Raw genomic sequence first — 24,448 nt, 5'->3', positions numbered from 1 at the left:
TGAAGTCTTATGATTATGTTAGTATGATTCGACATGCTGCCCTGTCTTCTAGCAAGCATTAAAATTGGTTTAAAATGCCTTCAGTTAGTGCAGTAAACTGTTTATTCTACCAGGTGAGCGCCAGGGGTATTGCCCCCATGTTTTTCTAATGCTGTGAACAAACTTTGGTACATCACGGGGAAATGAAGGTTGTGGTCAGGTTCCATCAAAATGATGCGTGTAGTTTCACAGAACATCTGAGTGTTTACATACCGACTGACAAACTCGGCGTGATACTCATCCCTCACTTGGACGATGTTCCAAGTGATCTAAAAACGCTTCCAAAATGTATTTTAAAATGAATTACTCTGCTTATTACTCCATCAGGAACAACCCATTAGACAACAATGGATCACAATCTGCAATAATAAAATATACAGTAAGGGATTACATACTTCATTATTAAAATATACAATAATGGATAACAAACTACAATATTAAAACATACAATAATGGATAACAAACTACAATATTAAAATGAACAATAATGGATTACAAACTACAATATTTAAATATATAATAATGAACAACAACAACAACAACAACAACAACATGCATTTTAAGGCCATTTTCCCTGCTAGAGCAGGGGTTAGCCTTGCGGTCCCCATGACAATCTTCTCCATTTTGCCCTATTTTCCACATCTCCCCTTGTTAACCCCCTTGCCCGCATTTCTTTTCTTCTTCCACCATCTTTAGCCAAGTCTTTCTCGGTCTTCCCCGTCCTCTACTTCCTTCTACATTCATTTCCATCACTCTTCTCAACCAGTCACTTTCATCCTTCCTCAACACATGACCAAACCATGTCAACCTGTTCCTCTTCACAACATCAATCACAGGCTCTATTCCCATCATCTTTCGCAATTCATCATTTGTCTTCCTCTCTCTCAACGATACTCCGCACATCCATCGAACCATTCGCATTTCGACCCTTTCCAACCTTCGTTGCTGCTCTATGTTCATTACCCATGTCTCGCTCCCATAAATCATAACACTTCTCACACATGCAGCATACACCTTTCCCTTCAGCTTCAACGACACTCCCCTCCTCATCAGCACGCCACTCAGTTCCCGAAACTTCTTCCATGCACATCTCACTCCAGCAACCGTTGCCGAGTCTGATCCACCTTCTCCATTCAGCATGTCTCCGAGGTAGCAAAATGTTTTCACACCTTCCAGCTTCACGCCGTCTCCAAGATCCAACTCAACATTTCCTCCATCTGCAGCTCCCTCTGTGCACACCTTACATTTGAATGTAGCTGCCACACTGGTTAATGACCCTCTCAGACCACTACATTTTTGATGAACCCACTCAGCGCACATTGTACATTGAATGGAGTTCACTCCGACACCCTTCCTGCACACAGCACAGGGCCACTTCCCATTTCTTTCCATCTCACCACATGCTTTACCACTTGCCATCACCTTCGTCTTTCCAATATTCACCTTCAGACCTTTTGTCTCCATACATTCCTTCCACTTGTTCATCTTTTCCTTCAGTCGATCCATACTTTCCGCAATCAACACCAGATCATCTGCATACAACAACTCCCACGGTAAACCCTCACGTTCTGAGCCAGCACCTCCATCACAGCTACAAATAGTAGTGGACTTAGTACCGACCCCTGATGCACTCCCACCTTCACCTCAAACTCACCACTGTTCCCGTCCTTCGTCCTTACAGCTGTGCGCGCTCTTTTGTACATTGCCATCACTATTCTGATCAACCATTCCTCCACTCCTAACTTCCTCAATGCCCATGTCAATACTTTGCGTGGAACCCTATCGAATGCTTTCTCCAGATCAACAAACCCAAGAAACAACTTCTTCCTCTTCTCCATGTACTTCTCCTGCAACTGCCTCACAATAAAAAGCACGTCTGTCGTTCCTCTTCATGGCATAAATCCAAACTGCATTTCGTCGATCTTCACTTTCTTCCTTATCCTCCTCTCCAACACCCTTTCCAATACCTTCATTGCATGTTCCAATAACTTTATCGCTCGATATGAGCCACAGTCCAGAGGGTCACTTTTCCCCTTGTATAGAGGGATCCCTGGTGTTGGGCTAGCGGCTAGGGTGCCGGCTTAGGATCCTAGGATCCTGGGTTCGAATCCCGGTCAATCGCTGAATTAACGCCAGGGGGGTTGACTCAGCCTGTCATCCTTCCGAGGTCGGCTAATTGAGTACCAGTTCACTGGTAATTCCCTGCTTGTCGTTAAAGGCGGCAAAAAGGGTTGGCGTCAGGAAGGGCATCCGGCCGTAAAACATTGCTTCAAAAAGGGGACCGAAAAACAACAACCACAGTTCCCGAAAAAGGCCAACCCCCGCTTGTGGGGAAAAAATGGCCTCTAAAGGTGTTTTTTTTTTTGTTTTTTTTATAGAGGGATGAGGGTACTCAGTTCCCAATCCACTGGAATGCAGCCTTCTTTCACCACCAGATTACAGATCTCTGTCATTCTCTTCACACCCCAATTTCCCGCTGCCTTCAACATATCTCCCACAACTCCCGTCGGCCCTCCCGCTTTTCTACTCTTCATTGCTTTTATCGCTTCCTCAACTTCCTTCTCAGTTATCTTCTCTGCCGGTCCTAAAACTGGGTTACTCTCTATGTTGCCATCCCATTCATTCTCTGTATTCAACAGCATTTCCATATATCTTTTCCATCTTCCTTTAATTCCATCTGGGTCCACAACGATAATAACAAGTGAATCCTCTTGGATTGCGCTGAGGTTCGGGCATGGAATTTCTAGGAGGAAGTATAATTTGTATGCAATGAAAGTACATGTAATATGGGATCGAGTAAGATCGAGTAAGCTTCACCAGTGCGCGTGCGCGAATTTACGTCACGTCGGCAGCGAGAAGGCGTTCCCCAACACGAACCAATCAGGAACTGCCACGCCCACTTATATGATCTCAGAATTCCTGTGACAGGAATTAGCGTTACACTGGCTGGAAGTCATTCGCTAGAGGCGCTTCCTCAGCGCCAATCACCAGTGCGCGTGCGCGAATTTACGTCACGTCGGCAGCGAGAAGGCGTTCCCCAACACGAACCAATCAGGAACTGCCACGCCCACTTATATGATCTCAGAATTCCTGTGACAGGAATTAGCGTTACACTGGCTGGAAGTCAATCGCTAGAGGCGCTTCCTCAGCGCCAATAATTTTAACGATAAAATGTTATCCATAATAATGGATAACAAACTACAATATTAAAATGCACAATAATGGATTACAAACTGCAATATTTAAATCTATAATAATGGATAACAAACTACAATATTAAAACATACAATAATGGATTACAAACGACAATATTAAAATGCACAATAATGGATTACGAACTACAATATTAAAATGTACAATGATGGATAACAAATGACAATATTAAAATATACAATAATGGATTACAAACTACAAGATTAAAATGGACAATAATGCATTACAAATGACAATATTAAAACAACTTAATGCATTACAAACTCCAATATTAAAATGTACAATAATGCATTACAAATGACAATATTAAAACAATTTAATGCATTACAAACTACAATATTAAAATGTACAATAATGCATTACAAATGACAATATTAAAATAAACAATGGATTACAAAATACATTATTAAAATTAACAATTTAATGGATTACAAACTACAATATTAAAATATACAATAATGGATAACAAACTACAATATTAAATATACAATAATGGATAACAAACTACAATATTAAAATGTACAATAATTGAAAATGTACAATAATTAAAATGTACATCACGAGGTTATTTCGGTATTTTGGGGTCAGAGATCACAGCAGTTATTTTGATCCAAGTATGTTTTGGTGTCAGAGGAATGACCCCTTTACAACGGCGTTAGTTTCAACCAACCCACTCAAACCCCACCTGATGTAATTTCCAGGCAATTCGTTTTATTCCAGAGTGGAACACAATACGGCCAATGTAATGGTTTAAAATTGTATGCACTACACTTTTCAGCGAAATATTTATCTCGCATATGCATTCGAAGTTCTTGCACAATTAAATGAAATTCCAATCAATGCTGGCATTGGTCAAAGACTACAAAGCAAGGTTTCATTAAAAGCCGATAATTAATTTCTGCCTGCTGGCATCAAGGCAAACGCTGAACGGATCTTATCAAAATGGAGATAAAAATGGTTTGAATTGACCTAAAAACGACATCAAGGCTAAATAAAACACAATAGCAGTATTTCAGGAAGTCAAATTGGTGGTGAGAATAAGGGGCAGAATGTCAAGGGGAAGCAAAATGATAGCAGTGAAAAAAAATTGTGCAAGTATAAAAGTTAGCAGCAAGAAATGGTTAAAGACATACATAGCTGTATCAAGATCATAAAAGTATGGAAATCGAGGCAACATACCAAAGAGGATAAATAAACTTTGAGGTGTGACCACCTGGGAAAATGGAAGAAAAAGATTTTTTTTTTTTTTTTTTTAAATGGGAAAGGGGTCACAGAGGCAACATGGTGGTGGGATGGGGAGGAGGTGCAGAAGAGGGATACACGGAGCAGGAAGAGAACAGAATAGAGTCGAGAGAAGAAGGTTTTGGGAACAAATGGCACAGGGAGTGTGGAAAGTATAAGGAGGAAGAAAAGGGTGGGAAGGGAAGGAGAGAAAATGGAAACAGTCAGTGTATGGAATAATCAAGGAAATAAAAAACAAGATAATAAGAACATAGATGATAATAATAAGAACAGAGATAAAATAAGAATAAAGGAAGCAACATTATTGGACAAGAAAAATAATGAAAAGAATTTTGAAGTAGAATAAATGTGAACATTGAAGATGAAATTCTTAACAGCTCGAAGTTAGTACATCAAGATCTGGAAAATTGGAGGAGTCAGAATGTATTGGAATAAAGGATCTTGAAGAACTGCAAGGGAAATTTTTGGAGGATTAAACTCAAAGCTCTTGCAGCTCAGAGAAATTGGGAAGAGATCGGGCAGAAAGGAAATGTGGAAAAGCTGGTTTAAGGGTTAGGTGAGAACATTGACAGGGGTGGGGGGAGTGAAATGGGACAGATGGACATATGGAAACATCAAAATAAAGGAGAGGAAGGAAGGATTGAGGTGGTGGCATGGCAGGGATTTTTCTGACTTCGTTTTCAGACCCCTCTAACTTTTATCACCACCAGTCTTTGCAGCTACCATTCGCCCAACCACCATCCACAGCGGCTCTCTTATCCTAGACCTTGTATCAATTCACAAGCAGATGTTCTCAATCTCGTAACGTTCATTCCTTCATACATTTTCTTGTCCACGTGTTTTGCTTTAATCCTAGTTCGTTTCACACAACTGCAGGCAGAAGCCAATTTGTGTTCATATTTACTCAACGACAAACACATATGAAGACTATGTTGTTTATCTTACATCGCACTTAAACCAAGCCAGTAAAACATGTGGATTTTTTTTTTCTTTTCCCAAGTTTTCCAGATAAAAATCATTTGATGCATGCATATATTCTTGTACACATATATTTTCACCTTTTATAAAAAAAAATAAAGTAAAAACTATGCAATGACCTATGACCCCTCAATCTCCCACCTCAGGGTTCAGATTTGAAGCCAAGAGGACACAGTTGGAGATCGAAAGAGAGGCCGGAAGACCAGAAGGGAGGGGAACTCCTCTAACGGCAGCAGCCGCAGCTGGGAGCCCCAAAGGAATTCCAGGAACAGAGAGCCCTGGAAGCAGATAAAACAAAATTGCTGAAGGGTGCTGTCATTTAGTCATTGCAGTTTGTATACAAGATGGAGGACAGTATGGCCAGGTGAGTGAAGGTTAACGATGCCAGCAAATACTTACCAGCTTGAGGGAAGCCAATGGCTGTTTGAAAACCAGCTCCATAAGGCCCTGTCAAACAGTCAAATTTATAAGAAACTCGGTGAACAACAAAGAGGTACGTGCCTTTCGACATATGGAATTAAATACTCAAGTTTTAAAAATGCACATCTCCTACATCAGATCTATCGTTTTCACTTTACATCCACATTTGGTGACCGATAAGCAACAACAACTCGAGAAAGTTTTCCCCGTTTTGTTTTTTGCTTCTTAAACCAACAAGGAAGTAATCCTGTTATTTTGTTGTTCCCATTTGAGCATTTCTTGCAATGGCCATCGTTTATTTGCCAAAAGAAAATAAAGTCATTTGAACTTCTCTTCAACAAATGTGCTCAAGTTCACATTACTCACACCCCAATAATCCCACCAACTAATAGGGTGGAAAAAGTGGCAAATTTTGTCCTTCTGAGTTTTCTTTCAACAAATATTTTGCTTCAAACCAGCTCACCGAAAGCAGCAGCGACCATTGCAGGTTCAAATGCAGCAGCCCCAACTCCTCCATCACCCGTAAGAAGATCAGGGCGTGTGTAGTCACGGGACTTGTCATTGTTGAATTTCACATTTAAACTGGTGAGCTTGGAAAAGTCAACGTGGAGTGTACAACAAGCGTTATAGATGTTTTGTCCATCTAAAGCCTGTGTGGAATGGAGAGACACGTTCAAAACGTAAGAAGGATTCACAAGTTGTGGACAGGAATGGTAGCGGCGGGTATTTTTGGAATAACTTACGAGCTTTGCATGCTGAGCATTCTGAGCATCGGCATACTGCAGAAGGGCCTGAAACTGGCTGTTTTTTGTGAAAGTAATTACTTTCAGAACTGTTCCAAACTTTGAGAATATCTGCAAAGTAAAATTCAGAGCACTCGATCTTGAAATCATTTCACCGAGATAACAACTCAGTCAGTTGATTTAAAGATAGGTTACATTGCACAGATATTCCTTCCCTCCATTACTCCTGCTCTGGACACTCCAGTGAACCAGAATAATGCGAGCTCTGTTACAAGGAAGTTCAACCCAGAAGTAGGCCATGAGGCATGAGGCACGTCAAGGCTTTGTAATGGTTGCATGTCCGTGCTGTTCTTTTTAAATGCTGCGTATGAAGGAATATCACACCCAGCAAAACCGACACTTTTTATTCTCCATCTTTCCTCCCAATGACCTTTCGTCTTATTTCCACACCCTCTTTTATGCTCTCTCTTTCCATTCCTCTCTCAATTTTGATGCTCATTACGACCCCAACCCTTACCCATTCACATAAATAATAATTAGATGGCTCCTAAGTCCCTGCAGTATTGATTAGGTGACTCATTCAAGGCAAGGACGTTTCGCGGGGAACTCATTATGGCCTACATCAGCATGAAATGAGACGATTAAAAAAAAAATTTTTTAACCAGTGTGAATGGTCGAAATTAAAATGAATAATAAAGAGGGCATTAGTTCAGCAACAATGCATGCTATAAGCAGCACCCAACCCCCAATCCTTCATCCGCCCTTTACATTATATACATTACCTGGTGCAAAACGTCCAGACTGACAGGGTAGAACAAATTTTCTACAATGATATGTAGAACAGGACTGGCACCAACAGATAGTACCGCGTCTCCAAGTGCAGCTTCCAAACTGACTACACCACTCACTGAGCTCACAGCCTGGAGTGCAGCATTTGCTCTCTAATGGAAAACACACAAGGGAAAACCAATGAAGTTCAATATCTAAATATCGGGGCGCAAGGGGGTGGGACGGGAGGAGCAGGAAGGTTGAGGAGGGAGAAACAAACAAGCCAAGACCAACACAAGCATATCAAGCTTACAGCTTGTTGAGGTGAATCGTCAGTCTTCAGCTCCTTATAGTTGGAGTACTGCAGGTAAACGGGCTGACTCCGGATGTGCAAGGAAACCGACGAATAATAATCCACCATCGCCATGGCAATTTCCTCCGAACACATCTCGAGAAATGCCTGCGAGATTGCAAGTCATCTTAAAACACAAATAAATGATAAACCCACAAACCATCCACAGGCATTTCCATCCCATCCCCACATCTGGATAAATCCTCACCTCTGCATAAAAGCCGGCAGTATTTGTACACCTGTGGTATTACCGCCAGATATTATTGGTACATTTACAGAAAAAAACAAAAAAAACAAACAAAAAAAAAAACATCGTATTTTATCGTTTGTAACCGTAATTTAATGAACCACCACAAATAGTGCGTTGTACCACTTCTCCCGATTACTGTAATATCAGGTTTCATATCAATTTGTATTTGTCACTATAATCGATCGTTGTTGACCTCTGGTCTTAAAACCACATCACAGTTTGCTTGGTTCACAGGGCATCGGTAGATTACACTTCTTCTGACTGGAGCTCATCCAGCACATGTAGACATTTGGAAGGTGCAGGACAAGTTGCCGTTCACCCGACTTCGGCAGAAAGCACACGTCGCTCATACACTGGGCTGAGTGTCCACCTTCCGTTGGCGAACAAGTTTAAGCTCGCTCAGCAAATTAATTTAGCGGAATCTTTTTCTACAAGTAAAAACCCACACTCATGACCGCGATTGAATACTAACATGGTGGTAACAACAGCTACTGCAGATAGTGATTTGCAACTTCAGCTTGAACTTAAAGGTGGGTTGTGTACAGCATGGGCCTTCAATAATCACTCCCCCATGGAGCGAGTGCTTTTCAAGTACTGTTCAATTATTAATCATTCGTTTGTGCTTCCTTGTCAGGAAAGGGTGCATCGTCAAGGGATAGAAACCAGATATGGTGGACGGAGGAAGTAGCGAAAACGGTTGGTGAAAAGGAGGTGGTTTGGAAGAGGACAGAGAAGATCAAGGATAGATGGAGGCAACTGGATGCAGGATTGCTGCACCTGTATGGACAGAAGAAAGGAACAAGGAGAGCTGTGGATAAGGCAAGGAATGAAATGGAAGAGGAGGTGTACAAACAAGTTGGAGGAGGATGGTGGGAGGAAGACGACGTATAAATAGGCTCGTGACAGGGATGTGGATAGCAAGAACATGAAGGGAGTGGCGGTGATCAAGGATGGAGGAGGGAGGTTAGTGACAGAGAAGGGTGCAGTATTGAAGGTGTGGGAAGAATATTTCAAACAGCTGTTGAACCAGGAAGGATGCAAAATGGGGGTAGAGACCCTGTTGTCTCAAAGCAGACAAGTTAATCCCTTCCAGCCCTTTTTGTTCTGTGGAGACAACCTTTTACATTTGTCTTGTTTCAATCAAAGGGGCTGGTTATTCTGCTTTTGTTTTCTTTGTGTAGCACCCACCTCGAGTTGCCTTCTGGCTTTGTGGCGTGCAATATCCCGTTATTTAAAAAAAAACCAAAAAAAAAAAACCAGAGTTGTGAAGTTGGTGGAGATCACATGAAAGGAAGTGCTGATGGCATTGAAGAGGACGAAAAAGGTAAGGGTGCCAGGTATTGGTGAAGTATAGTGCATCACAAAGTATTCAGACCCCTTCACTTTTTTACTCCCAGGGAGTAATGCATTCGATCGTGTCCGTGTGTGTGTTCGTGAACAAGATATCTGGAAAAGTTCTGAACGGATTTGGATGAAAGTTGGTGGGATGATTGCCCTTGGGATAAGGAAGAATTGATTAGTTTTTGGTGAAGCTCAGGATATTATTCCGGATCCAGGAATTTTTTTGAAGGATTGTTTACCATTGGAAGATAGGGCTCATTTTTTTTCTTTACATTATCTTCTATATATTCTATATTTAACATTGTGATACGAAAATAGTTTTCATATTTGTTGTAAATGTAGTTTAAACTCATGGTTATGCGTTAGAGCAGTGTATTTTGTTTGCAGCGTCGTCTTCAAGGATCTTTTTTTTTTTCTTCCTAATAAAGACATATTCTGTCATTTTAAAACCACCAATGTGTGTATTCGGTTTCCCCGTTTCATAAAATGTATCGTTTGATACGTATAATGCTTTAAAACTGGGTTTTTTTAAAAACCTCAGAAGAGATATCAACATTTACCTCAGCGAATGTCAATCGCCGTGTCAGTATTTGATGAACTTATAAAGACAGGTGACATAAGTGTGACAAGCATGTGCACGGGAGTCTTCCCAGAACAATGAGTGGTCGCATTAGCTTGAACGACTTAAAATGAACGAGTTTTGTTTTCACGTTTGGGCCAGTTTTACATGTTGTATCCCTAAGGAATGAAACAAACGTTTTCCTGGCTTACAATAATTTTATTTGAAGTCACACACGCCTCAAAATACACACCTACATGGAATTGAACGCTGAATCCGAAAATGTAAGTGAAAATGCCTTGTTTTTTTTTAACATCTTGTGTGTGTGTATATATATATATATATATATATATATATATATATATATATATATATATATATATATATATATATATATATATATATATATATATATATATATATATATATATATCTGTGCAGTGTCTGTCTTGTGTCGTCACTGAACTACTCCCTCAAACTTTTGTGAAATCGTACTATTCCAACTTGACCCACGGCGGGAGTATGCGCTCTACTGAGTGGCGTTTCAGTTCACATTTTGTTTTGTTGCAGCCTCATGCTGAAATCGTTTAAATTCATTTTTTCCCTCATCAATCTACACTCAATACCCCATCTATCTATAATTCCACTAATCTGTGTGTGTGTGTTTGTATGTTTGTATGTTTGTTTGTGACCGCTGTTTCTCGACAACCACGGGTCCGATATACTTTAAACTTGCCAGGTATATTGCTGGGGACCCGAGGATGTGCCTTTTCAAGGTTTCATATTAATCGGACAAGTAGTTACCGAGCTATGGCGATTTAGCCGTTCGCCGTTCGCTTTGGCGTTGCGAATGGACCAAACCATTCCATGTAAATAGAGGGGGGGGTTCTGTGGTCGTTGCGAATGGACCAAACCATTTCATGTAAATAGAGGGGGGGGATTGTCACCGTACTCGCAAGCCGTTCGCCGTTCGCTTTGGCGTTGCGAATGGACCAAAACATTTCATGGACCAAACCATTTCATGTAAATAGAGGGGGGGGGATTGTCACCGTACTCGCACCCACGTACCCACGTACGGGCATTGCACCCACGTACGGGCATGCCCTAGTAATGACAAAGAGAAAACAGGATTTTAGAAAGTTTTGCAAATTTATTAAAAAGAAAAAACTGAAATATCACATTTACATAAGTATTCAGACCCTTTGCTATGATGCTTGAAATTTAGCTCAGGTGCCTCCAATTTATCTTGATAATATTTGAGATGTTTCTACACCTTGATTGGAGTCCACCTGTGGTAAATTCAATTGATTGGACTTGATTTGGAAAGGCACACACCTGTCTATATAAGGTCTCACAGCTGACAATCCATATCAGAGCAAAAACCAAGCCATGAGGTCGAAGGAACTGTGTGCAGAGCTCAGAGACAGGATTGTGTTGAGGCGAGATCTGGGGAAGCCTACAAAAGATTTTCTGCTGCATTGAAGGTTCCCAAGAGCACAGTGGCCTCCATAATTCATAAAGGGAAGAAGTTTGGAACAACCAGGACTCTTCGTAGAGCTGGCCGCCCGGCCAAACTGAGCAATCGGGGGAGAAGGGCCTTGGTAATAGAGGTGACCAAGAACCCGATGGTCACTCTGGCTGAGCTCAGGAGATCCTGTGTGGAGATGGGAGAATCTTCCAGAAGGACAACCATCACTGCAACACTCCACCAATCTGGGCTTGCAACACTCCACCAATCTTTATGGCAGAGTGGCAAGACGGAAGCCTCTCCTCAGTGAAAGACACATGAAAGCCCGCTTGGAGTTTGCAAAAAAGCACATAAAGCACTCACAGACTGTGAGAAACAAGATTCTGTGAGCATGCGCCTCACATACCTCATGCGCGATTTCAACATAAGGCTGCAACATAACAAAATGTGAAAAAAGTGAAGGGGTCTGAATACTTTCTGAATGCACTGTATACAACAACAACAACATGCATTTTAAAGGCCATTTTCCCTACCAGAGCGGGGGTTAGCCTTGCGGTCCCCATGACAATCTCTCCATTTTGCCCTATTTTCTGCATCTCTCCTTGTTAACCCCCTTGCCCACCTTTCTTCTTCCACCATCTTCAGCGAAGTCTTTCTCGGTCTTCCCCGTCCTCTACTTCCTTCTACATTCATTTCCATCACTCTTCTCAACCAGTCACTTTCATCCTTCCTCAACACATGACCAAACCATCTCAACCTGTTCCTCTTCACAGCATCAATCACAGGCTCTCTTCCCATCATCTTTCGCAATTCATCATTTGTCTTCCTCTCTCTCAACGATACTCCGCACATCCGTCGAACCATTCGCATTTCCACCCTTTCCAGCCTTCGTTGCTGCTCCACGTTCATTACCCATGTCTCGCTCCCATAAATCATAACACTTCTCACACATGCAGCATACACCTTTCCCTTCAGCTTCAACGACACTCCCCTCATCATCAGCACGCCACACAGTTCCCGAAACTTCTTCCATGCACATCTCACTCCAGCAACCGTTGCCGAGTCTGATCCACCTTCTCCATTCAGCATGTCTCCTAGGTAGCAAAATGGTTTCACACCTTCCAGCTTCACGCCGTCTCCAAGATCCAACTCAACATTTCCTCCATCTGCAGCTCCCTCTGTGCACACCTTACATTTGAATGTAGCTGCCACACTGGTTAATGACCTTCTCAGACCACTACATTTTTGATGAACCCACTCAGCGCACATTGTACATTGAATGGAGTTCACCCCGACACCCTTCCTGCATACAGCACATGGCCACTTCCCAGTTCTTTCCACCTCACCACATGCTTTACCACTTGCCATCACCTTCGTCTTTCCTATATTCACCTTCAGACCTTTTGTCTCCATACATTCCTTCCACTTGTTCATCTTTTCCTTCAGTCCATCCATACTTTCCGCAATCAACACCAGATCATCTGCATACAACAACTCCCACGGTAAACCCTCCTTTACGTTCTGAGCCAGCACCTCCAAATGAATAAATAATAATCATAAAAAAATGAAATAATTAATCAATTCGCTAATAGAACATGTAAACCACCACCATTTCATCAGAATGTGCAACTTAAAAAATATATGTACATATTTAGTCATTAATCGAATAATTAAATAATTAATCGATTAATTGATTAATCAATAAATCAAAAATATCTTTTACAGCCAAATCACTGTCATTGGCATGTCCAAATATCATCTTCCTAACTCAAAAGGTGCCTGCAATAATGGCCAGAAGAGAAAGGAAATGTATAAGTACTTAATTAATTGCTAATAATTAAATAACTCGTCAATTAATTGATCAATCAAAAAACAAAAAAATACTGTTTTTGACAAAGGACTTGCTGACTATTGTGCCGAAATTTCAGCTTCCTCGGTCAAAGGATGGCTGAGATATTGCCCGGACAAACAAGAAAACAAGAAAAACAACCAGAGTGAAAACTGAGTACTCCCTTTCAGCGTGTGTCATTACCGAGCCCCTTCGGTGCCCGGCAATGACCTTATGCAGTGCCGGGAGATGACATAGGAAAGGAGCGGTGTACAACAACCCTGGACGCTCACCTGGCAGAATAAAGCAGTATACTGTACGACACTGTCTAAAGGTATTTTAAACCAATTTCAATGGTTGCATCCATCTTGTCCACCCCATGCATCATCTGTGTCCATGTTGTCCACCCCATACATCCTGTGTCCATGTTGTCTACCCCATGCATCCTCTGTGTCCATCTTGTCCACCCCATGCATCCTCTGTGTCCATCTTGTCCACCCCATGCATCCTCTGTGTCCATCTTGTCCACCCCATGCATCCTCTGTGCACATATTGTCTACCCCATGCATCCTCTGTGTCCATCTTGTCCACCCCATTCATCCTCTGTGTCCATATTGTCCACCCCATACATCGTCTGTGTCCATCTTGTCCACCCCATACATCCTCTGTGTCCATCTTGTCCACCCCATACATCCTCTGTGTCAATCTTGTCCACCCCATGCATGCGTGTTTTGCACCCTGTTTTTGTCTGTTACGTACTGATCCATTCAGTGTACTAGATATTCCATGAGCTTCGACGATGCATACAAAAAATAACTAGAACGGCACTCGGGAGAGCACACACATCTGCCAGGCTGAACAGTTTATGTTTTGTATCCCACTGATAGGCTGGATCAGGATCCGGACCTGAACCAGAATCAAATCACATGTTCTCGTCACTGAGTTACCCCATTCATCCACCAGCTTTGTCACAAGTCCAAAACTTTTTGAGATATTGTGCTATATATTGTGTTTGGTCCCATCACTCAATGGTGAAGAATCACTTTAAAAATTCTCTGATCCGGATGCAGATTCAGATCTTCACCAAAATTGAACCAATTCGTTGTTGTCACACAACCAACCATAACTTTTTGAAACATCCTGCTCACAGACAGACAGGGGTAAAAACAAAACCTCCATCCACCTTCAGTGACCGAGGTAAAAAGGCATGATCAGTTGGAGAGCTAAGTATGGAGTTAAAAACAAGTGGTGTGCTATCAAGCGTGGCGTTTCACTGCGCTCCTATGTCTGCCTTCCTTCGCAAATGTATCATCTAATATGTAGCTTAAAAGCAAATTAATCTCCAAATCACGACGCAATCATTTACATTGAACAATCTATTCGTGAGATATAAATGGGGATGAAGGCGGAGGGGAGGGGAAGGGATCAAGTGATGAAGTGGAGGTTGTCCTTAAAATGTTTCCATGAGGTTACAACAGATTGTAATTACACAGCAATTATTACCAAAGGTGGATGGAGGTTATGTTTTCACCCCTGACTGTCTGTATATCTGTCTGTCTGTCTGTGAATAATATATCTCAAAAAGTTGTGGATGGATTCGGACGAAATTTGGCAGAGATGTAGCGTATGTGACAAGGATGAAAGGAGATTTTTTTTTTTTTGGTATGCAGAATCGAGGCTCGTGTAAGAGCTAACACATTGAACATGAAAACATGCACAGACACATAAAACATACAATGAAGGGAGTGGGGAGACAAGAGGGGGAGAGAGAGGGAAGCATACAAGCACAACAACAGTAGAGAAAAGGGACGTCGGTAGATCTGTGGAAGGGGGAGGGCTGGGGGAGGAGGGAGGGGTACATGGTATAAAGCAAATGAACACTACGAGGAATTTCAGGAAAGAAGTTGGGGATTGAAAGAGGCGGATCTGGGGTGAATTAACAGGGATAGAAAATATCAAGCTTTTGGATGGGGGAAGATAAGAGATGGTGGTGAACAGCTGTTTTAAAGACCTGGAGAGAGAAGAGGGATTGAAGAGAGTGGGGGAGTTTGTTCCAGAGATGGGGAAAATGAGGAATGAAAGTGAAGCTGAGCAGAGAGTCTTGATTTTGGCAGTTTCACCAAAAGAGGGTTGCTGGCAGATCTTGTGCGTTGTGCAGGAAAATATGGGGGACAGAGCACAGATAGAGCTGGGGGAGCAAGGCCGGAGAGGAGTTGGGAGAAGACAGAAAGACCACCAGGAGGCTGCTGCTGCTGCCTGCCGATCTGAGGGATGAGCAATGGAGCGGCAGATAGTGGAGTCATCAGCAAAAAGATGGAGAGGATTTTCCAGAGAGTCAGAGAGATCATTGATGAAGACCAGAAAAAGCACAGGGCCCAGAACACTGCCTTGTGGAACTCCAGCCTGAACAGGAAGAGGAGATGAGAGAAACCCATTCAGGGCCACACGTTGACTACAACCAGAGAGGAAGTCCGCCAGCCATGCGTGGAGATTTCCATGGATACCAAAGGAGGAGAGTTTGGTGAGCAGAGCGGGGTGCCAGACCGTATCGAAGGCACGTGATATGTCAAGGGAGACAGCTCTAATTTCCTGTTTGGCATTGAGGACCTCCATCCTTTGTTGAGACAGCAGAAGCAGCATGTCCAGAGTAGAGTGACCTGGTCTGAAGCCAAATTGATGATCAGAGATCAAGCCATTGAAGAAGAGGAAGGGTTTGATATCTGAAGCAATGATGGATTCCATGACTTTGCTGATAATTGGGAGAAGGCTGATTGGTCTGTAGTTGCTAGGATCTGTTTTTGCACATTTTTTGTGTAAAGCAGTAATGTTGGCCGATTTCCAAGATTTTGGTGAAGATTCGGATCCGCCTAGTAGAATTTTTAAAGTGATTCTTCACCATTCAGTGATAGGGCGAAAAGGATACATCGCAGACATATGTCAGACATGACGATACATGTCAGACACACAACTCAAAAAGTTGTGGATGGATTTGGATGAAACTTGGTGTACCAGTTGTGTGTCTGACAAGGATAGATTCAATTTTGGTGAAGATCTGAATATTGATTCAGATATGAGTTATTTAATTTTCAAGTGATTCTTCACCATTGAGAGATCAGATGAAAAGCGATATATAACATGACATTAAAAAAAGTTATGGACGATTTATGATTAAACTTGGTGGAGGAGTTGGTTCAGTGACAAGAACAAGCTGATTAGATTTTGGTTCAGGTACGAATCCAGATCCGGCCTATCATTGGGATACAAAACAAAAAGTTCAGCCAGGTGGAGGTATGCGCTCAGCCAGGTGGAGGTATGCGCTCTACGGAGTTCCGTTCTAGTTAAATTAAAGAGTTGACAATCACCATACCTGCCCTTTGCCTTTCAGCAGCAGTAGATTAGTCACTTTCCCAAAAGGTAGGGCCAAGCCGATAACCTCGCCCTCTGTGACATCACTCGGTAACTTGCGCAGATGAAGGACTCTCGAAGGACCAGAAGCCGTTCGATAATCCGGCTTGAATTTTTTACTATCGTTGCCATTAGCTGGAAGAAGGAACAGGGGAGGAAGAGGAGGAGGATAGAGTTGATCCATGAGGATATATTTTATACATATACATACACAATATAATTTTTGGAGAAGGTAGGAGGATGAGGACGTTAATGAAGTCAAGGACGAGCAAGTTAATAGGGTTGACGATGACGAAGTTAATGGGGTTAAGGAGGACAATGAAGTTAATGACGACGACGAAGTTAATGAGGTTAAGGACGACGACGAAGTCAATGAGGTTAAGGACGACGACGAAGTCAATGGGGTTAAGGACGACGACGAAGTCAATGAGGTTAAGGACGACGACGAAGTTAATGAGGTTAAGGACGACGACAAAGTTAATGGGGTTAAGGACGACGACGAAGTCAATGAGGTTAAGGGCGACGACGAAGTTAATGAGGTTAAGGACGACGACGAAGTCAATGAGGTTAAGGACGACGACGAAGTTAATGAGGTTAAGGGCGACGACAAAGTTAATGGGGTTAAGGACGACGACGAAGTCAATGAGGTTAAGGACGACGACGAAGTTAATGAGGTTAAGGACGACGACGAAGTTAATGGGGTTAAGGACGATGACGAAGTTAATGAGGTTAAGGGCGACGACAAAGTTAATGGGGTTAAGGACGACGACGAAGTCAATGAGGTTAAGGACGACGACGAAGTTAATGAGGTTAAGGACGACGACGAAGTTAATGGGGTTAAGGACGATGACGAAGTTAATGAGGTTAAGGACGATGACGAAGTTAATGAGGTTAAGGACGACGACGAAGTTAATGAGGTTAAGGACGACGACGAAGTTAATGAGGTTAAGGACGACGACGAAGTTAATGAGGTTAAGGACGACGACGAAGTTAATGAGGTTAAGGACGACGACGAAGTTAATGGGGTTAAGGACGATGACGAAGTCAATGAGGTTAAGGGCGACGACGAAGTTAATGGGGTTAAGGACGACGACGAAGTCAATGAGGTTAAGGGCGACGACGAAGTTAATGAGGTTAAGGGCGACGACGAAGTTAATGGGGTTAAGGAGGACGACGAAGTTAATGGGGTTAAGGACGACGACGAAGTCAATGGGGTTAAGGAGGACGACGAAGTTAATGGGGTTAAGGACGACGACGAAGTCAATGAGGTTAAGGGCGACGACGAAGTTAATGGGGTTAAAGACGACGACGAAGTTAATGGGGTTAAGGAGGACGACGAAGTTAATGGTGTTAAGGACGACGACGAAGTTAATGGGGTTAAGGACGACGACGAAGTTAATGGGGTTAAGGATGACGGTGAAGTTAATGGGGTTAAGGACGACGACGAAGTTAATGAGGTTAAGGACGACGACGAAGTTAATGGGGTTAAGGACGACGACAAAGTTAATGGGGTTAAGGACGACGAAGTTAATGGGGTTGAGGACGACGACGAAGTTAATGGGGTTAAGGAGGACGACGAAATTAATGAGGTTAAGGACGACGACTAAGTTAATGGGGTTAAGGACGACGACGAAATTAATGGGGTTAAGGAGGACAACAAAGTTAATGGGGTTGAGGACGACGAAGTTAATGGGGTTGAGGACGACGAAGTTAATGGGGTTTAGGAGGGACGCCGAAGTTAATGGGGTTAAGGAGGGACGCCAAAGTTAATGGGGTTAAGGAGGGACGCCGAAGTTAATGGGGTTAAGGACGACGACGAAGTTAATGGGGTTAAGGAGGACGACGAAGTTAATGGGGTTAAGGAGGACGACGAAGTTAATGGGGCTAGCGAGGACGACGAAGTTAATGGGGTTAAGGACGACGACAAAGTTAATGGGGTTAAGGAGGACGACGAAGTTAATAGGGTTAAGGACGACGACGAATTTAATGGGGTTAAGGACGACGACTAAGTTAATGGGGTTAAGGACGACGACTAAGTTAATGGGGTTAAGGACGACGACTAAGTTAATGGGGTTAAGGACAATAACGAAGTTAATGGGGTTAAGGACGACGACAAAGTTAATGGAGTTAAGGACGAAGAGCAAGTTAATGGGGTAAAGGACGACGATGAAGTTAATGAGGTTAAGGAGGACAAGGAAGTTAATGAGGTTAAGGAGGATGAGGGAGTTAATGAGGTGAAGGAGGATGAGGAAGTTAATGAGGTTAAGGAGGACAAGGAAGTTAATGAGGTTAAGGAGGGCAAGGAAGTTAATGAGGTTAATGAGGATGAGGAAGTTAATGAGGTTAAGGAGGACAAGGAAGTTAATAAGGTTAAGGAGGACGAGGAAGTTAATGAGGTTAAGGAGGTTAAGGAGGGCAAGGAAGTTGATGAGGTTGAAGACGAGGTAGTTAATCAGGTAAAAGAGGACAAAGAAGTTAATGGGGTTAAGGATGTTTGTGAGGTTTAGGATGAGAAAGTTAATGTGGTTATGGAGGATGAGGAAGTTAATAAGGTTAAGGAGGATAGTGAGGTTTAGGACGAGCAAGTTAATGGGGTTAAGGATGATGAAGTTAATGGGGTTAAGGACGACAACGAAGTTAATGGGGTTAAGGAGGATGATGAAGTTAATGGGGTTAAGGACGATGATGAAGTTAATGGGGTTAAGGACGATGACGAAGTTAATGGGGTTAAGGACGATGACGAAGTTAATGAGGTTAAGGAGGACGACGAAGTTAATGAGGTTCAGGACGACGAGGAAGTTAATGAGGTTTAGGAGGACGAGGAAGTTAATGAGGTTAAGGAGGACGAGGGAGTTGATGAGGTTATGGAGGACGAGGGAGTTGATGAGGTTATGCAGGACGAGGGAGTTGATGAGGTTATGGAGGACGAGGAAGTTGATGAGGTTAAGGAGGACGAGGAAGTTAATGAGGTTAAGGAGGACGAGGGAGTTGATGAGGTGATGGATGACGAGGAAGTTAATGAGGTTATGGAGGCCGAGGAAGTTAATGAGGTTAAGGAGGGCAAGGAAGTTGATGAGGTTGTGAAGGCAGAGGAAGTTAATGAGGTTAAAGATGAGGTAGTTAATCAGGTAAAAGAGGACGAAGAAGTAATGGGGTTAAGGAGGTTAGTGAGGTTTGGACGAGTAAGTTAATGGGGTTAAGGAGGATGAGGACGTTAATGAGGTTATGAGGTTAGTGAGATTTAGGACGAGCAAGTTAATGTGGTTAAGGAGGTTAGTGAGGTTTAGGACGAGCAAGTTAATGGGGTTAAGGAGGTTAGTGAGGTTTGGACGAGTAAGTTAATGGGGTTAAGGAGGATGAGGAAGTTAATGAGGTTATGAGGTTAGTGAGGTTTAGGACGAGCAGGTTAATGTGGTTAAGGTTAGTGAGATTTAGGACGAGCAAGTTAATGGGGTTAAGGAGGATGAGGAAGTAAATGAGGTTAAGGAGAATAGTGAGGTTGAGGTGGTTGATGATGAGTGGCGAAGAAAATCTAAGGCTAAGAGGAGAAGAAGAAGCTTACCAGTCGCTGCCCCAGTTGTCATTGCTGGGCCGTTTATATAAGCACAAAGCAGTTCATCAGATCCTCTCTGGAGAAGAAGAGTAAGAATGGAAAGGGGAGAAGAGGGCGGTAAATAATAAATGGGAAAACAGAAGCGAAAACAAAAGATAGACATGGAGACGGCCGCACTGCATCAGATTCCGTGGGTAGTTCCGCCTCACCTTGGTGCCAACTGCTATATCCGCCACAAGCCTGAGGGGAAAAAGGCAAAGTCGCCGCCATTACTAAACTTAATGCTTGAATGCTTCATTAAATTACATAAACATCACTTTAGGCCAACAATCCCTCTTCAATACTGTCGTTTCTAATGTAAAAAGTACGTGAAACGAGTTTAATCGTCACACACGAACCAAGCTCTCCACTGTCCCGCGCTAATTTTTCATCCCTTCTCCCACGACAATTTCCCTTTTTTTACTTCATCATTCACTTCCCTCCCACTGATAATCCTGACCGCCAAATCTTCGACCCAGCGTACGATCCAGGGAGTTCACTCACCCCTCCATCTCATGCGAGAAGATGGCGCTGAGAAGACGGGAAACGAGGCATGCGTGTCACCACACAGTGACGTCAGTATCACACCTTCTTTTTTACTATAGTCTTTATTCTATGAAGTACGACGATGTAAAAAAAAACAAAAAACGCCGTATTCTAAAATCTTTTTATGTTTTCATTATTAGAGTTAAAACCGAATGTAAAAAACGAAATTCCAGCCCCACCGAACAGCGCTGCCCCTATACACCGTTTATCATGCTTTTTCTTGTTGCACAATGGAATTTTTTTACATCGATAAATTAGCAGAAAATTATTTAAAAATAAAGATGAGGTAATAAGTACAATAACTTTACAATTAATTAATAAACAAGAAATATGTCGTGCATCACAGTTGTTGGCCTATGTTGACCTCAAAAATAACGGGTGGTTGTATTCTATTCAGTGACTAGATATTGTTTCGGATTCGGCACTTCGGTGGTTGTGGTTTTCATCCACTGGAAACATTTCTGGTTATGTATTATTATTCTTATGGGGGTTTGAAGGAAACGGCGATTATTGTTGGTTCTCGGTATTATGGTTATTGTTGTTTAAGGGAATTGGTTACAACAACAACAACATGCATTTTAAAGGCCATTTTCCCTGCGAGAGTGGGGGTTAGCCTTGCGGTCCCCATGACAATCTTCTCCATTTTGCCCTATTTTCTGCATCTCCCCTTGTTAACCCCCTTGCCCGCATTTCTTCTTCCACCATCTTTAGCCAAGTCTTTCTCGGTCTTCCCCGTCCTCTGCTTCCTTCTACAATCATTTCCATCACTCTTCTCAACCAGTCACTTTCATCCTTCCTCAACACATGACCAAACCATCTAAACCTGTTCCTCTTCACAGCATCAATCACAGGCTCTATTCCCATCATCTTTCGCAATTCATCATTTGTCTTACTCCGCACATCCGTCGAACCATTCGCATTTCCACCCTTTCCAACCTTCGTTGCTGCTCTACGTTCATTACCCATGTCTCGCTCCCATAAATCATAACACTTCTCACACATGCAGCATACACCTTTCCCTTCAGCTTCAACGACACTCCCCTCATCATCAGCACGCCACTCAGTTCCCGAAACTTCTTCCATGCACATTCACAACATGAAATGGTTATCTATCTATAATTCCAGCAATCTCTGTGTGTCTGTGTGTCTGTGTGTCTGTGTGTCTGTGTGTCTGTGTGTCTGTGTGTCTGTGTGTCTGTGTGTCTGTGTGTTTGTCTGTGACCGCTGTTTCTCGACAACCACGGGTCCGATATACTTGAAACTTGCCAGGTATATTGCTGGGGACCCGAGGATGTGCCTTTTCAAGGTTTCATATTAATCGGACAATTACTTACCGAGATATGTCCAAAAAACGCTTCAACCAATCAGAGAGCAGCGAGCTATCACGTGTGCCGAACGTGGCGATCAGACTCTGCCTCGGACGGCACATTTGACAGCGTATTCATTTATTTCACGTTGGAAAACTATGTTGCCGTTAAACTATGTTTTAAAACGAATTCAAACTGCGATTAAATTAAAACGATTCATCCTAACTGCGATTTGCGAACTTCCGGACAGTGACGACTTATCTTCCGGCAGCCAATCACAGAACGCTCTGTTGCGTAGGCGTGGCCGATGTGAGACGAGCGGAGCTGAGCGCGTTACGAGCTGACCGCCATTACGGTACGTAATTCGATTTCTTATGCGCATTATTTCTCCCAATTCAGTCAGAGCGAAGGGCGGAAGCGAAGAGCGTTGCTTTTTTTGTTTACGGGCGTACGGGCGGGGTAGAGCGTACGGGTAGCGTTTTTTTTTTTTTTTGGCCACGGAACGGGCACCCACGTACGGGCAATGCCCTAGTCTATCTATAATTCCAGCAATCTCTGTGTGTCTGTGTGTCTGTGTGTCTGTGTGTCTGTGTGTCTGTGTGTCTGTGTGTCTGTGTGTCTGTGTGTTTGTCTGTGACCGCTGTTTCTCGACAACCACGGGTCCGATATACTTGAAACTTGCCAGGTATATTGCTGGGGACCCGAGGATGTGCCTTTTCAAGGTTTCATATTAATCGGACAATTACTTACCGAGATATGTCCAAAAAACGCTTCAACCAATCAGAGAGCAGCGAGCTATCACGTGTGCCGAACGTGGCGATCAGACTCTGCCTCGGACGGCACATTTGACAGCGTATTCATTTATTTCACGTTGGAAAACTATGTTGCCGTTAAACTATGTTTTAAAACGAATTCAAACTGCGATTAAATTAAAACGATTCATCCTAACTGCGATTTGCGAACTTCCGGACAGTGACGACTTATCTTCCGGCAGCCAATCACAGAACGCTCTGTTGCGTAGGCGTGGCCGATGTGAGACGAGCGGAGCTGAGCGCGTTACGAGCTGACCGCCATTACGGTACGTAATTCGATTTCTTATGCGCATTATTTCTCCCAATTCAGTCAGAGCGAAGGGCGGAAGCGAAGAGCGTTGCTTTTTTTGTTTACGGGCGTACGGGCGGGGTAGAGCGTACGGGTAGCGTTTTTTTTTTTTTTTGGCCACGGAACGGGCACCCACGTACGGGCAATGCCCTAGTCTATCTATAATTCCACTAATCTCTGTGTGTGTGTGTGTGTGTGTGTGTCTGTGTGTGTGTTTGTTTGTCTGTGACCGCTGTTTCTCGACAACCACGGGTCCGATATACTTGAAACTTGCCAGGTATATTGCTGGGGACCCGAGGATGTGCCTTTTCAAGGTTTGAAATTAATCGGACAAGTAGTTACCGAGCTATGTCCAAAAAACGATTCAACCAATCAGAGAGCAGCGAGCTATCACGTGTGCCGAACGTGGCGAACAGACTCTGCCTCGGACGGCACATTTGAGAGCGTATTCATTTATTTCACGTTGGCAAACTATGTTGCCGTTAAACTATGTTTTAAAACTAATTAAAACTAATTTGCGATTCATCGTAACTGCGATTTGCGACCTTCCGGACAGTGAAGACTTCACTTCCGGCAGCCAATCACAGAACGCGTTGTTGCGAGCCGAGCCGAGCGCGTGCGCCATTACGGTTCGTAATTCGATTTCTTCCGGAGAAAATAATAATTTCTCGATTTCTTATGCGCATTATTTCTCCCAGAGCGAAGGGCGGAAGCGAAGAGCGTTGTTTTTTTTGTTTACGGGCGTACGGGCGTACGGGCGGGGTAGAGCGTACGGGTAGCGTTTTTTTTTTTTTTTGGCAAGGAACGGGCACCCACGTACGGGCATGCCCTAGTCTATCTATAATTCCAGCAATCTCTGTGTGTGTGTGTGTGTGTGTGTGTGTGTGTGTGTGTGTCTGTGTGTGTGTTTGTTTGTCTGTGACCGCTGTTTCTCGACAACCACGGGTCCGATATACTTTAAACTTGCCAGGTATATTGCTGGGGACCCGAGGATGTGCCTTTTCAAGGTTTCATATTAATCGGACAAGTAGTTACCGAGCTATGTCCAAAAACGATTCAACCAATCAGAGAGCAGCGAGCTATCACGTGTGCCGAACGTGCCGAACAGACTCTGCCTCGGACGGCACATTTGAGAGCGTATTCATTTATTTCACGTTGGCAAACTATGTTGGCGTTAAACTATGTTTTAAAACTAATAAAAACTAATTTGCGATTCTTTCGCTTTCCTGCACGTTTGTGCACGCTATGGCGATTTCTTTACCAAACTCCGCAAGCCGTTCGCTTTGGACCAAACCA

General features: G+C 43.0%; 1 protein-coding gene across 1 annotated transcript in view; it reads right to left on the bottom strand.

The window, feature by feature from the left end:
- The window catches only part of LOC137421318 (polypyrimidine tract-binding protein 1), a 49,828-nt gene extending 29,027 nt beyond the window's left edge, over nt 1-20,801 (bottom strand). Inside the window, exons 1-11 of the mRNA XM_068107241.2 lie at nt 20,703-20,801; nt 20,369-20,399; nt 20,169-20,235; nt 16,569-16,741; nt 7,717-7,863; nt 7,418-7,576; nt 6,636-6,746; nt 6,356-6,542; nt 5,872-5,919; nt 5,614-5,750; nt 4,432-4,465 (exon numbers count right to left, since the gene is read on the bottom strand). Coding sequence (XP_067963342.2) covers nt 4,432-4,465; nt 5,614-5,750; nt 5,872-5,919; nt 6,356-6,542; nt 6,636-6,746; nt 7,418-7,576; nt 7,717-7,863; nt 16,569-16,741; nt 20,169-20,235; nt 20,369-20,399; nt 20,703-20,710 — 1,102 coding nt within the window. The 5' untranslated portion in view covers nt 20,711-20,801. The remainder of the gene's footprint in view (nt 1-4,431; nt 4,466-5,613; nt 5,751-5,871; nt 5,920-6,355; nt 6,543-6,635; nt 6,747-7,417; nt 7,577-7,716; nt 7,864-16,568; nt 16,742-20,168; nt 20,236-20,368; nt 20,400-20,702) is intronic.
- Nucleotides 20,802-24,448: the final 3,647 nt, after the last annotated feature.

The sequence above is a fragment of the Myxine glutinosa genome, chromosome 2, assembly GCF_964187855.1.
Source record: "Myxine glutinosa chromosome 2, kmMyxGlut1.1, whole genome shotgun sequence".
Lineage (NCBI taxonomy): Eukaryota > Metazoa > Chordata > Myxini > Myxiniformes > Myxinidae > Myxine > Myxine glutinosa.
Note: the sequence above shows the minus strand (reverse complement) of the source record. Positions and strands in the feature narration are given on the sequence as shown.